The 13,228-nt window shown below is 48.2% G+C and overlaps 1 protein-coding gene across 1 annotated transcript; it reads right to left on the bottom strand.

Moving 5' to 3' along the window:
- Window positions 1-4,245: 4,245 nt before the first annotated feature.
- ctxn3 (cortexin 3) lies at window positions 4,246-9,694 on the bottom strand. Its single transcript, XM_079364879.1, has 2 exons — window positions 9,375-9,694; window positions 4,246-5,367 (listed from the first exon to the last, which is right to left on the bottom strand). The coding sequence occupies exon 2, from the start codon at window positions 5,323-5,325 to the stop codon at window positions 4,918-4,920; it is 408 nt and encodes a 135-aa protein (XP_079221005.1). The 5' UTR covers window positions 5,326-5,367; window positions 9,375-9,694; the 3' UTR covers window positions 4,246-4,917.
- Between the last annotated feature and the right edge of the window lie 3,534 nt (window positions 9,695-13,228).

The raw sequence follows: 13,228 nt of genomic DNA, 5'->3' as shown, positions 1-13,228 counted from the left end.
GAACTCTTTAAAACTATTAAACACATAGTTGCTCCAGTCCTGATGAATCAGATGTTATGATGTAAACAAGAAACCAGCAGGGGGCAGGATTTGTTTTACTATGAGCTGGGACCAAACATGTTTAAAAGGATATTTAACAGTTCATGATCTCAGACATCGTGTCGGAGGATGAACAGACTGTTTCTTGTTGAAACATTTTGTATTGTCTCTAAATGCAGCCTGATCGAGTCAACATGAAACCACAGCAAAGATCCTTCACCAAGAGACGACACTTGAGACACATCATCCATCACTTCAGTGAATAAATGTACATACCAAACGTCGGCAGGCTGCAGATCCATCCTCTCTCAGTGGTCGACAAACTTTAAACGTTTCCTCTCCACGACTCGGAGAGAGTCAGGAGAGAGCGGGGACTTAATCTCATCAGGGACACAAAGGACTCGTCGTTTCTCTGATTGATTTAAAATGTTTGTCTCCATCGGTTCATCGAGGGCTCTCGTCTCACCAGCACAACTTTGTTTATGATTCTTTATAAACCATTCTTTATGTGAAAGGCTTCTTCAGATCTTTCCTGTAAACGGTGACTGAAAGATTGATGATGACCTCGTCACCTGTATCGATCTGAACTGTCTCTGCACAAATCTGACGAAGCATAATTCAATAAACAATAAACCCGGGGGGAAGCCTTTTGCACAAAACAACAAAACAAACTGATTGACTGCTCGCTCACTTCCACAATCAGTACGTTCACTTTTCACTTAGATTCTGCTGATGTAAATCACTGTGGTTTGCTCTTTCCATTCACCAGAGCAATATAATAACAATAAAAACATCATGAACAGCTGTTTCATTGGATTCAGTTTTTGTTTGGAAAACTCCTGACTAATATTTAATACTCAAACACCTGCGTTTAATTACAGTGCCTTGCGAAAGTATTCGGCCCCCTTGAACTTTTCGACCTTTTGCCACATTTCAGGCTTCAAACATAAAGATTTATAACTGTAATTTTTTGTGAAGAATCAACAAGTGGGACACATTCATGAAGTGAAACGAAACTTATTGGATATTTCAAACATTTTTAACAAATAAAAAACTGAAAAATTGGGCGTGCAAAATTATTGTGGCGAAAAGTTCAAGGGGGCCGAATACTTTCGCAAGGCACTGTATATTCCTGGATTTCATGTGATCCATCTTCTTTAAAACTCCTGAAATGAAACCCAGAGAAGCGCTGCTTTGTGACGCCTTTATTGGCTGTAACACAACCTGAAGCCGACACGGACAGTGAACACGCTCACACAGTTAAACCATGGCCCTGCTAATGTTCACACATGAAGCTTTTCTTTATATATTTTTTTTAACAGTTCCTGGTCTTTATTTTTTTTTTTACAAAGTGTGGAAATAACGGGGGGGGGGGGGGGGGGGGGGGTGGAGGATAGGTCCACAGGGTTTCTATAGCAACTGATCCACAACAATCCTGCAGATGTAAACGTTGTAAGGAGGAAACAAACTAAAATCTGTGCCCGCAAAGAAACTTATTGCACACCTGGCTCTGCAGTTGCAATGCATCATGGGTAAATAAATAAATAAAATAACAAAAAAGAAGCTAATTAAAGATGCAGTCTGTACTATCAACGGAGCACATATCTTCAGGAGCATTCATGTCAAACAGGCTCGAAGCAGCATGTAGAATTATTCATGCAGGTTTCGATCTCATCTCTAATGCAGGAAAGAACAGTGAATGTGGTTTTTCATTTGCTCCCTCTCATATGTTAAAGGTCACATGATCTCCTCCTCCTCTTCAGGTGAAATCAGTGTTCTCGCTCCTCTTCATCATGTGTGTGAAGTGTGTTGTTGTAAATCCACTCTGATCCTGTATTTGATCATGTCTATAAACCCCTCTATTTCAGCCCTGCTCAGAACAGGCTGTTTCTGTGTCTGTAGCTTTAAATATGTAAATGAGCTGTGTCTGACCACGCCCCCTCTCTGGAAGGGCTCGGGTGTACTCGCTGCTTTCTGGCTCCATGTCCTATTGTTTACGGTGAGAAGGCAGACTCAGAGGGCAGAACAAACACCTAGCTGTGGGAGTGTCACCCACCTGGGGGAGGGGCTACTGCCCTTTGTGATGTCATGAAGGGAAAAAGGCTTGTTCGTGTGATTATGGGGGTGCAGTGGCTTTGGCAGTTTTTTGGCAAAGTACAAAATTCCGTCTCTTTCCTCGTGGCTGATATCGAAGCTTTGATCTTTGTGTTGAGGATAAACACACCGATGAGATTCAGGATTTTGTCGGTTAGAATCAGAAACATCGATTTACTGAGACACTTTTTACACTGGCTCAGTTTTTCTTTTCTCTTTACCTCCCATGACTCCATGGTCTCAATCTCTCCGGTTTGTTCTGCGGTCAGTTGGTCGCTGTATTACATGTGGCAGGATTTCTTTTTACAAATGTTCAGGCAGTCTAGTTTGTTTTTCTGTTATAATGAAAATAGCTTTATTAGCAATCAGAAAAAACTACGCTCTAACAGACAGCATAAAGCGACTGTTTAGTGATAACCTAACTCAGGCCGGGTCACACAGACATGGGAGTGTTATATGAAACAGTGACCTCGTCCAATCAGGCGTCCCTGCTCGTCCACATAGTGGGAGGGTAAATGTGTGTGTGTGTGTGTGTGTGTGAGCGTGCAAAAAGTCTAGTTAGCAACATTAGCAGCAGAGCTAGTTTGAGTACGTCTGCCATCGCACTAATCTCATGTAAACTAAAGTGACAGCGTCGACACAGAAACATCTCAAACAGAGTTTCTGAACCTCTTCACCCTGAAGGAGAGTTTCAAACACAGTTTGAGTCCGAAACACTCAGAAGAACCTCTGTGTTTTTAAAACTACACGCCTGCGTGTGCACGAGGCCTCGTGTTCCGCTGAACGTCATCATCTTTGTGTCGAAGCGTTTCAGCCAGTCGACCCTCGTAAACCATCGTAAACGTGTCAGTGATGACTTTGAGTAATCACTGATGAACAGACGAGGGAGCCTCCAGGTACAAGCTGAAGCAGACTCTGCACGGAGAAGCAGACGGTGCTTTCACAATAAAATAAACTCCCGAAAACTTCCTGAAACTGGAGCGCCAGATGGCCTCGGGCAAATCTGACCCTCTACACCCCCTTTTTCACACCCGCTCACTCTCCTCCAAGCACTTCCTGTCTCTCTCTGCAGCTTTCCTGTCCAATACCCCCCCGTCCCCCCTGCCCCCCCCCCCCAACAAAAAAAACACATCCTGGAATTTGTTTCGTGAGCTGCATGAGAAACAAAAACAGCCAACTGTGTCACTATGATCCAACGTTTTCCACGGCAGGATATCTTGGTGCATGACCATGGACGGTATACGGCCACGACCACGGGGAGCTCTGTGCACGCCATGAAGCTGCGTCATCATTAGAGCAGTCAGAATACACGAGTAAATCTCAATTAACTCAGCGAATAAATTAACTCTTTCAACTCGTCGTAGTTAATCTCAAGCTTTTTGTCCCTTCAGGCTCCCCATCACACATTGACCTTTGACCTTTGTTAACATTCCTTTGAGCTGTGTGACCACACCGTGGGATCCATAGGGGATCCCTAACCACTTCCTGTTTCTGTGCCTAACTTCCTGTCCTAACTTTCCATCTACCAGAAGATCCTTCCTGAATCTGAAGATAAAAGCAAACAGAAGGTAGTTTTATTAATGTTTTTATCATTATTTGTTTAAAGTGCTCTCAGCTCATTTCAAAATAAAAGCCTGACATTTTTTATCTTTAAAAAGCGAAATAATGGAATAGCAAACATGCGATGGAATTGATTAATCGTTGTCAAACACAATGAAATCATTTGACGTCCTATTGATGACGTTTTCTGGTTCTTGTTCTTCCTCGTAGATATATTGGAAGTTGCTTACAGCATTTATGTGAAAGCTAACGTTCTGGTTACAGCGTGGGACTCTGCTGTCTCTACGTCACGTCTCCCCTGAGACCCCTCCTCTCCAGTCAGACAGGGACGGTCTGGACTCGATCATTTATGAATCTTCTGACGACTCAGAGCTCTTCACACACTGATGGAAGAGTCCATCAGAAGTCATTCATGTCCTCACATTCACACGCTGCTGACTCACTCGAGGTTAAAATGTGTTGCCCAAGGACACACGGGACAAGAGGCTGCAGGAGCTGGGAATCGAACCCTCGACCTTCTGCTTGAGAGACGACTGATTCTACCAACTGATCCACATGTATGTTGTTACTGAGTCCCTCGGGGTCGGGGAAGTGGAAGGTGACCTGACAGAGGATTGCCGAGTCATCACGGAGGACTGGAATAAGATAACTCTGGCAGTGACGTCTGACGTCGTGTTACCGACTCGCTGCGTCTCCTCGTTTAAGTCTGAATGATCGACTGTGTTCCTGAACGCAGCGTCACCTGTGACACCTGTTCAATCACACGTTTACCAGGCTCCCTCACTCGGGCTTCACTCCTCTACAGCTCGGACTTTGTAGATTAAAAAAAAAAAAAAAAAAGTTGATAAAGTGAGGCTGACATTTCCAGCTGATAAAGCTGGCCTGAACGCATCATAAAGCAACCATCCAATCAGCAGAGTGTAAAGGTAAGACGTCTTGTTTCTCTGCATGTGCGCGTCATTGAACAGGTTGCGTTAGTATCAAGATGGCAGCGTACGCTTCCTCACAGTCACGGAGGCCAGACGAGTCCTCGGGTGCACGTGGATCAGATTAGAGTCACTTTTAAATATCTGCTCAGTTAAGGAGAAGAAAAGGCCGTGAAGGCAGCGTGACGTGAAGCCGCACGCACACTGGCGCTCTGAATCTAGACGCTTGCATTATGGCACGTGGAGCTGAATAAACGGCAGTGTTCTTGGATGTGTGTGTGGGTTCATGTGCGTCTCTCTAAGCCAGCGTGTAGTCGAACTGGCCCTTCTCCAGGCCGTCCAGGCCGTCAGCCCAGGTGGAGGTGGGCATGCTCCTGTACGGGTCCAGCAGGATCCGGAAACACCGCACGATGAGGATGAGGAGGAAAACAAAGAGGAAGAAGACCAAGGCGAAAGTTGTCTTCTGCTCCAGGGACATGGCAGCGATGGCCGAATCCGCCGAGGAGGAGGCGGACGAAGAGGAGGAGGAGGAGGAGGAGGAGGAGGAGGAGGAGGAGAGGGCGACGAAGTGTCCCCCGGCAGAGTACAGCAGAGAGGAGAGGGCAGAGGTGAAAGGCTCTCCCTCCATCACCCAGGAAGAGCAGAGAGAGGAGGAGGAGGCGGCAGGACAGCAGCTCTGCAGCTCCCACAGGGGGCGCTGTGGCATCGTCTTCACATCGGGCCGGCCCCTTCAGAAGGACACCAACGTCTGCAGGGACACAAGACAGAGGACAGGTCTTAACAGACAGAATCAGGGGGACAGGACCCGGCCCGCGTGGACCGATCAGGCCGTTCAGGCGTGCTAGCTCGCACGAGGTGAGCTAGCACGCCTGCAAACATGCTGCAGCCTTCCACTCGCTGTCCTGCTCACACGGAGATATGACAAGAACATGAAGTGCTCTGTTTGCACTTCTCATATCTGAGAGGCTTTTCTTTAAAGGGATACTTCACCATGTTTCTAATGACACACAGCTTCATGTAAATGGGTGAAATGTCCCTTTAATAAATGAACTCTTTGATTTTTAATCTGTAGCCTCGGGGCTCAGAGTGTTTCTCTCTCATCACACAAACACTTCATCCTCTGATGCTCAGCTCAGTGTGTGTGTGTGTGTGTGTGTGTGTGTGTGTGTGTGTGTGTGTGTGTGTGTGTGTGTGTGTGTGTGTGTGTGTGTGTGTGTGTGTGTGTGTGTGTCCTTTATAAGGTGTGAGAAATGAAGCCTGTCATTAGCTTGACTCAAAGTTAGCCTGAGACAGCATTTCCAGCACGGAGACCGCCAACCATGGGACTCCAGCGCCCCCTGCAGGAACACACAGGGGACTCCAGCGCCCCCTGCAGGGACACATGGGGGACTCCAGCGCCCTCTGCAGGGACACACGGGGGACTCCAGCGCCCCCTGCAGGGACACACGGGGGACTCCAGCGCCCCCTGCAGGAACACACAGGGGACTCCAGCGCCCCCTGCAGGGACACATGGGGGACTCCAGCGCCCTCTGCAGGGACACACGGGGGACTCCAGCGCCCCCTGCAGGAACACACGGGGGACTCCAGCGCCCTCTGCAGGGACACACGGGGGACTCCAGCGCCCTCTGCAGGGACACAAGGGGGACTCCAGCGCCCCCTGCAGGAACACACGGGGGACTCTAGCGCCCCCTGCAGGGACACAAGGGGGACTCCAGCGCCCCCTGCAGGGACACACAGGGGACTCCACTCAGGCTTCAAACGTTCATATTTACAGATGATGGACGTGAAGAACTGGCGTGATACCTGTTGTGCTGCATCATATTAAACACTTTCAGGTAGAACATGTGCTGGCTGACAGGTTCAGGTGCACTCGGCTGATTTGATTTTGTCTTGTCAATAAAACAGCTTGTTTTTCCTCCGAGCTGTGCAGATAAATCTGCGTGGGAAGTATCTGACGCAGACGTCTAACTTTGAGGAGCTCAGCTTGGAGGTGGTTATCTCCAGCAATGACAGCCTGACGTGTTGACACGCACGGATATGTAGACAGGACGCACGCAGAGACTCGTCTTCAGACTGCATCACAGATCTGAAATCTTCAGATTCAAACGGGTTGCAGAAAACAAACCAGCCGCCTCGCCTGTGCAACAAAAACACATCACAACATGAGCAACAGCAGGAGAGAGAGAGGGAAGCACCAAGTTTGGGAAGTGAGTTATAGATGCCAGTTTATTTTTAGCATTAGCATTAGCATTAGCTTGCCCCAGGATTCTGCACAGTTTAGTTAGTAAACACACACATGGAGGAACATTCTTCTTGTGTTTGTGAGGCATGAATCAGGAAACCTGTTACAGCTCTTTTTCATGTTTTTAAATATGCATCAGTGAAAAAACACATTTCAGCACTTTCCCCTCCTTGAATAATATTTCACCTCATCCAACTAAATGTCTCATTTCTTCCTCCCCTGACTGTCCCTCTCACTGCAGCTGCTTTTTAATTCAGAGGCTGTTTTCACCGAAGGACACCGTCTTCATCTCGGCAGAAGGCCGGAACAAACGAGCTCCAGTCTGAATAAAAATGAGCTTCACAGTCATTACTTGTTTTTTTCTAAACTCCAGTGAAATGTCAAATGACTATATTTCTGTTTGTATCAGCAGAACGTGTTATTTACGCGGAGGGGACAAAGTTCAGCATCAGTGGTTTAAACTTGAAGAGTCTCTGAGACTCCAGCGAGAATCACAACAACAAGATTCGCCATGCACGGCACGCAGCACGGACGCCAGACGACTTCTTCTTATACAGGAAACAAACAAAAGTCCAGACGGGTCGAGATCTGTCAGACGGGTCATGTTCAGACTCAGAGGGTCACGATGTGAATATCAATGTGTTCCTGCATGAGGTCCACGTTGTGTCTGAGACTCCTGGAGTGAAGCCCAAACGCCTCTTTGTTAGTCCTCCAAGATTCCTTTGGAAAGAAAGTGGATGACCATCCAGACATTATCTATTCCCGTTCAGGTTTGCAGTAGCCCCTCCCCTTCATGACATCACAAAGGGCAGTAGCCCCTCCCCCAGGTGGGTGACACTCCCACAGCTAGGTGTTTGTTCTGCCCTCTGAGTCTGCCTTCTCTCCGTAAACAATAGGACATGGAGCCAGAAAGCAGCGAGTACACCCGAGCCCTTCCAGAGAGGGGGCGTGGTCAGACACAGCTCATTTACATATTTAAAGCTACAGACACAGAAACAGCCTGTTCTGAGCAGGGCTGAAATAGAGGGGTTTATAGACATGATCAAATACAGGATCAGAGTGGATTTACAACAACACACTTCACACACATGAAGAGGAGCGAGGACACTGATTTCACCTGAAGAGGAGGAGATCATGTGACCTTTAAATTATTTTAAATTATCAGAAAAGCCAACCCTCCTGACAAAAATCACTGTGTGGATGGGGAGCTGCACTGCTGCCAACCACAAGACCCTGCAGCGCACAGTGAAGGCGGCTGAACGGATCATCGGTGTCCCGCTCCCCTCTCTTCTGGACCTCTACGGTACCCGCCTCACCCACAAAACAACCCGCATTGTGAGTGACCCCACCCACCCCTCACACAGCCTCTTCAGCCTCCTGCCATCGGGGAGACGGTACCGCAGCCTGCGGGCCGGCTCCCTCCCCTCTGCCCCCATGAACACTGAACACTGGAACCTCCTCCTGTTTGAACATTGAAACAGAACCCTGGTCACTTATTGCACATTGCACACATGCACAAGTTTCACTTTTCTAATAATCTTGTTTTATACTCCATTTTATTTAACTTGTACTTTTTGCACATTTAGGTTTATTAATGTAAATATTATTTATCTTTTTTACCTTGCTTTATTTTATTTACCGTTTTTATCTACATGGCACCGTGGGGAGGGGGAAACGTAATTTCGATTTCACTGTATGTCTGACATATTTTGGAATTGACAAATAAAGAACCTTGAACCTTGAAAACTCTTTTTTTTTCAGTTTATTCAAGTTTTCATCCTCTTCACGTTTTGAATAAAAACATTGTGGAAGGAAAAATAAATTACTTGCTGATGAAGCATCTGCTGTCTGACAGCCTTCAAACAATATGTGAAATATTTATAGCAACAGTCCTTCTGTAAACTAAACTGTCACATTTTCATCCTTCTGAACTGGCTGTCCATGCTTAACTCTCCCAAACCTCCAGTTTACGTCTCAGGCTTTGTTTCAGTCAAGGACTTTAAATGACACACTTTCAACACGCTGTCCTCGCAGCAACTTTAACGTCCTGCAGAGACACAACTACATTCAAATCATGTTCTTAGTATGTTGTTTGAAAGAGAAATGATGCCAAAGCTTCGGTCAGTGCTGCGCGATAAAAACGCAAAATCACGGCGGAGACATCAGGACACAACGGGAGACAAAGTTGGCTGCAGGATTTAATGAGAGCAGCAAGGACGCTGCAACCTTCTTTATCTCCAAACCTCCTCGTGCCTCCTCGTGCCTCCTCTCACACACATGACGGGACAGGTGTGCAGAGTTTAAGTCTCTCACCCAAATCACTCAACAAGTGCAGAGCCTTCATCACGACCATCTTCATCATCATCCCTCACACATCCGCAGAGGAGCACCTGACTGCACACACACACACACACACGCACCTATGCATGCAGCACACACCTGTACAAACACAGAACGCACGCGCGCGCACACATACAACTGCAGCTCCGTGAGGGAACACATCATGAGGATACCTTTGTGTGTGCGCGTGGAAGTCGGATGATCCATATCCAGAGTCAAAGTGGGGACCAGGAGGTTCGGCCCATTCTACCTCCAGTCCGCCTCTCAGCCCGCTCAGGATGCGACATGAAGCCCCGCTGAGGAGGAGGAGGAGGAGGAGGAGGAGAAGGAGGAGGAGGAGGAGGAGGAGGAAGACGATCCTGGTGATACCCGACAGCGTGCCATCCCCGGCTGAGGCTCTGCAGCCTCTGAGCCGATCAGCTGCTTCCTGCCTCCGCAGGCGAGGAAGGGGCGGACCAGGTTCGGAAACACACACACACACACACACACACACACACACACACACACTGATGCAGCAGCAAGTTACAAACAATAAAGTGACCCACATATTGAAGCAGCATGAATCAAACACAGTTTCTGTTTTCATTCATATATAAACTCATGCACATCATTTATTTTGTGTTTCCTTTCTTTCTTTTGTTTCTGTGCTTTTGATGAATTTCCAGGTGAAGTTTCAGGGTAACTGAGGCGGGGCCTCTCAGGTGGCCCTCACACTAGACCAGGGGTGTCAAACTCCAGTCCTGGAGGGCCGGCTTCCTCAGACCTGTTAGATCTGAGGTCTGCCTGCTCGGACGCAGCTGAATCCAATGAGTGCCTCGTTATCAGGCTTCTGCAGAGCCTGATGACAACACACTGGTTTAAAGCAGGTGTGTTAGAGCAGGGAGACCTCTAACAGTCTGAGGAGGCTGGCCCTCCAGGACTGGAGTTTGACATCTGTGCTCTATACAATCCGTCCTGTGTGAGTGCTGCTGCACATAGAACCAGACAGAGGAACCGGTTCTGTTAGAGGGAGCTGAAGTGGAGGCTGTGGACTCCTACAAATACCTCGGGCTGTGTCGAGACAATAAACTGGACTGGACAACACACACCAACCACCTGTACGGGAAGACACAAAGCAGGATGTACTTCCTAAGGAGACTGCGGTCCTTTAACATCTGCAGCAAGCTGCTGGGGATGTTTTACCAGTCCGTGGTTTCCAGCGTGCTTTTTTACACCGTGGTATGCTGGGGGGGTGCAGCATATCCAAACAGCACACATCCAGACTGGACAAACTGATCAGGCGGGCCGGCTCTGTGGTCGGCATGAAGCTGGACTCTCTGGTGACGGTGGCAGAGAAGAGGACACTGGACAAACTGCTGGATATTATGGACAATGCCAGCCACCCTCTGCACACCGTCATCAGCAACCAGAGGAGCCGGTTCAGTGAGAGACTGCTCCTTCCCAAGTGCAGAACCAACAGACTCCAGAACTCCTTTGTCCCTCATGCCATCACGCTCTACAACTCCTCACCTGGGGGGAGGAGGACGAGAGCACACGGGACAGAGGGGTAGGAGTTGGAGCGTCTTTCCTTCTACCCTCATTGTGCAATAACACACGGACACTTTCACTTGTATGTGCAATAATAATCTCAACCAAGTGCAATAATACAATAATAATCATTGCCTTTTTTTGTATTTTTTGTATATTTTGCTTCTTCCATGCATATTTTTTGTATATTTTTTCCAACTGAAGAGTGTTCTATTATTTATGCTATATTATTCTTTATATTGTTACTTTTTGTTACCTGCTACATTTTTATTTTTATTGTATCTGCTGCTGGAACCTACATTTCCTTGAGGGAGTCATCCCAAAAGGATCAATAAAGTTCAGTCTGACCCTTGACCCTGCATGGTTGGAAGAGGTGTGCTGCACGGACATGCTCACGCTCTATCAGAAGCATTTTCCATTATCACGAAATCCTGGCGTGTTGAGTCTGTATGTGACACCGAGACAGTAAAGCTGTCCGTGCTCAGGCCCGGTTCGCCCTGGAGCGAGTGGTGTGAGTGCAGACCAGGGGGGGGGGGGGGGGGGTGCTCTAAAATATTCAGTCAGAGTGAAAATGGAAAAAACCCCAAAAAGACTCATGTTAAAGTTTCTAACTTATCAGCAGACAGGAAGTCGTTCACAGCGAGGTGAGAACAGGACTTGATGTGGTCCATGTTCCTGATGTGGTCCATGTTCCTGATGTGGTCCATGTTCCTGATGTGGTCCATGCTGACGCTGTGTTTTGATCTGAACGGGACCCTTAAAGGAAGAGAGAGCTCAAAATGAACGTGTGTTATTTCTGTCGTCACATCTGCAGAAACACACATCCATGGAGCGGTGCGATAGGACAGATGTGACCAGGTGATGCTGAGAGGAAAGTGAGTGAGCACGGGGTAGGATGGAAATCCTCCAGCAGGAAACATGGCGACGCTCCTCCTCACGGCGTGGGAGAATGACGGTGAGAGTTCAGACCGTTAGCTCAGGGAACACCTGTGAGCGGTGTTAGTGCGGCTTTAAGAAAAGAAAGAACACGCTCACGCTGCAGAGGTCGGCTGTCCGCCTGAGGCCTCACCGAGCTCTGCAGCCCGTATTTAACTCTGCAGAAAATGTCCGGGGATTCTTCTGGAGGCTTATTAAAGTCAGAGACACGGGAAGTGAATAATCTGCGGATTACAGGCTGGACACGGGAGGAATATTGATTAAAGAGAGAGGAGCTGTTTCCAGCTGAGAGGAAGACGATCGGCTCAGGAACAGACCGACTCTTCTCTTCTCGTGATGTCGTCTTTACTCAACACGGTTACACTCAGACGCCAAAAGGTCAAAGGTGAGGCGTCAACAAGGGGACAAACAAACGTCACGTCAAACAGCAACATTTAGCAAAGTCACAGTGGACAGGAAGAACCTCGAGCAGCGCCAGACTCCTGATGAAACAACGCCAGGTTTGACAAACAGGAAGAAGGGTATCGAGACAAAGACCCGGGAAGGGAAGGTTCTGTAGACCAATCATCGGACTGCAGTGCGTCTAACTCCACCCTGAAGGGTCGGATCTGTACGCCTGACCCCCCCCCCCCCCCCCCCCCCCCCAAACAGAAGGGTTATAAAAAGTACACGGGCTGCACCCGTCCCTACTGTGAGTGGAGACAGCTTCATCTGTGTGCTGAACTCAAACTGAACCGGACCGCTCGGTCTGTGCAGCTTCTTGAGTCACGTTCTGTTTTCTCTCTTATACACCAATAATTCCACCTCGTGTTTCTTGGTTGACTTTCACCGACACATTTCGGTTTTCTCACATTTAACACTTTGCCATGGGAGCCTCTCAGGGAGGTTTCATACGGTCGTGGCCCCTCAGGGGACCCGAGGTGTCGCCTGCCTCGCCTGCTGACAGGCAGCATCTCTGAGCTGGGTCCACACTGCGTGCTCACATCAGCTCACTCTGACTGTCTGCAGGATAAAGAGGAGACACATTCACACATGAGGCTCAGCAGCAGGAGGGCTGGACCACCTCATCAGGGCGCATCCTCGGGGGAACATGAACCAGTTACTAACTTCAGTAACAAACAGGCTGCTGGTTTGTTCGGACGATTCTCTGAGTTGGATCAGAGTCATTTATCCTCTGCAGGCGGCCGTTTGAACTCCTCTTCACTGTAATCAGCTGCTACATGAAGCTTCAGGGGGAACGACGGCACACGGCGAGGAGGAATCTGAAGAAGAGCGCACACACACACACACACCCACACAGCTTGTTCTCAGTGCCAGGTTGAATCAGACTCACACACACACACACACACAGAGGAGAGAGAGAGAGAAGCGCTCCCATGGTAAGAAAGGATTTCCGCCCCCGGGCAACATGAATCATTAATGTGAAATACTGTAAACCCTTCCTCCGCTTTAACTGAAGGCTCAGCAGATGAGATCTTTGGAGCTGAAGCTGAACAGACCTGCAGTGAGAGCAGAGAGCGATGAAGAAGCATCTCACGGTGTCAGCTGACCACATGAAACAAAT

Source organism: Symphodus melops, assembly GCF_947650265.1.
Source record: "Symphodus melops genome assembly, chromosome: 16".
In the NCBI taxonomy this organism is placed as follows: Eukaryota; Metazoa; Chordata; class Actinopteri; order Labriformes; family Labridae; genus Symphodus; species Symphodus melops.
Note: the sequence above shows the minus strand (reverse complement) of the source record. Positions and strands in the feature narration are given on the sequence as shown.

Bases quoted from the DNA above. Each gene is read 5' to 3' on its own strand.
- ctxn3 (XM_079364879.1), bottom strand. From the start codon at position 5,325: ATGCCACAGCGCCCCCTGTGGGAGCTGCAGAGCTGCTGTCCTGCCGCC.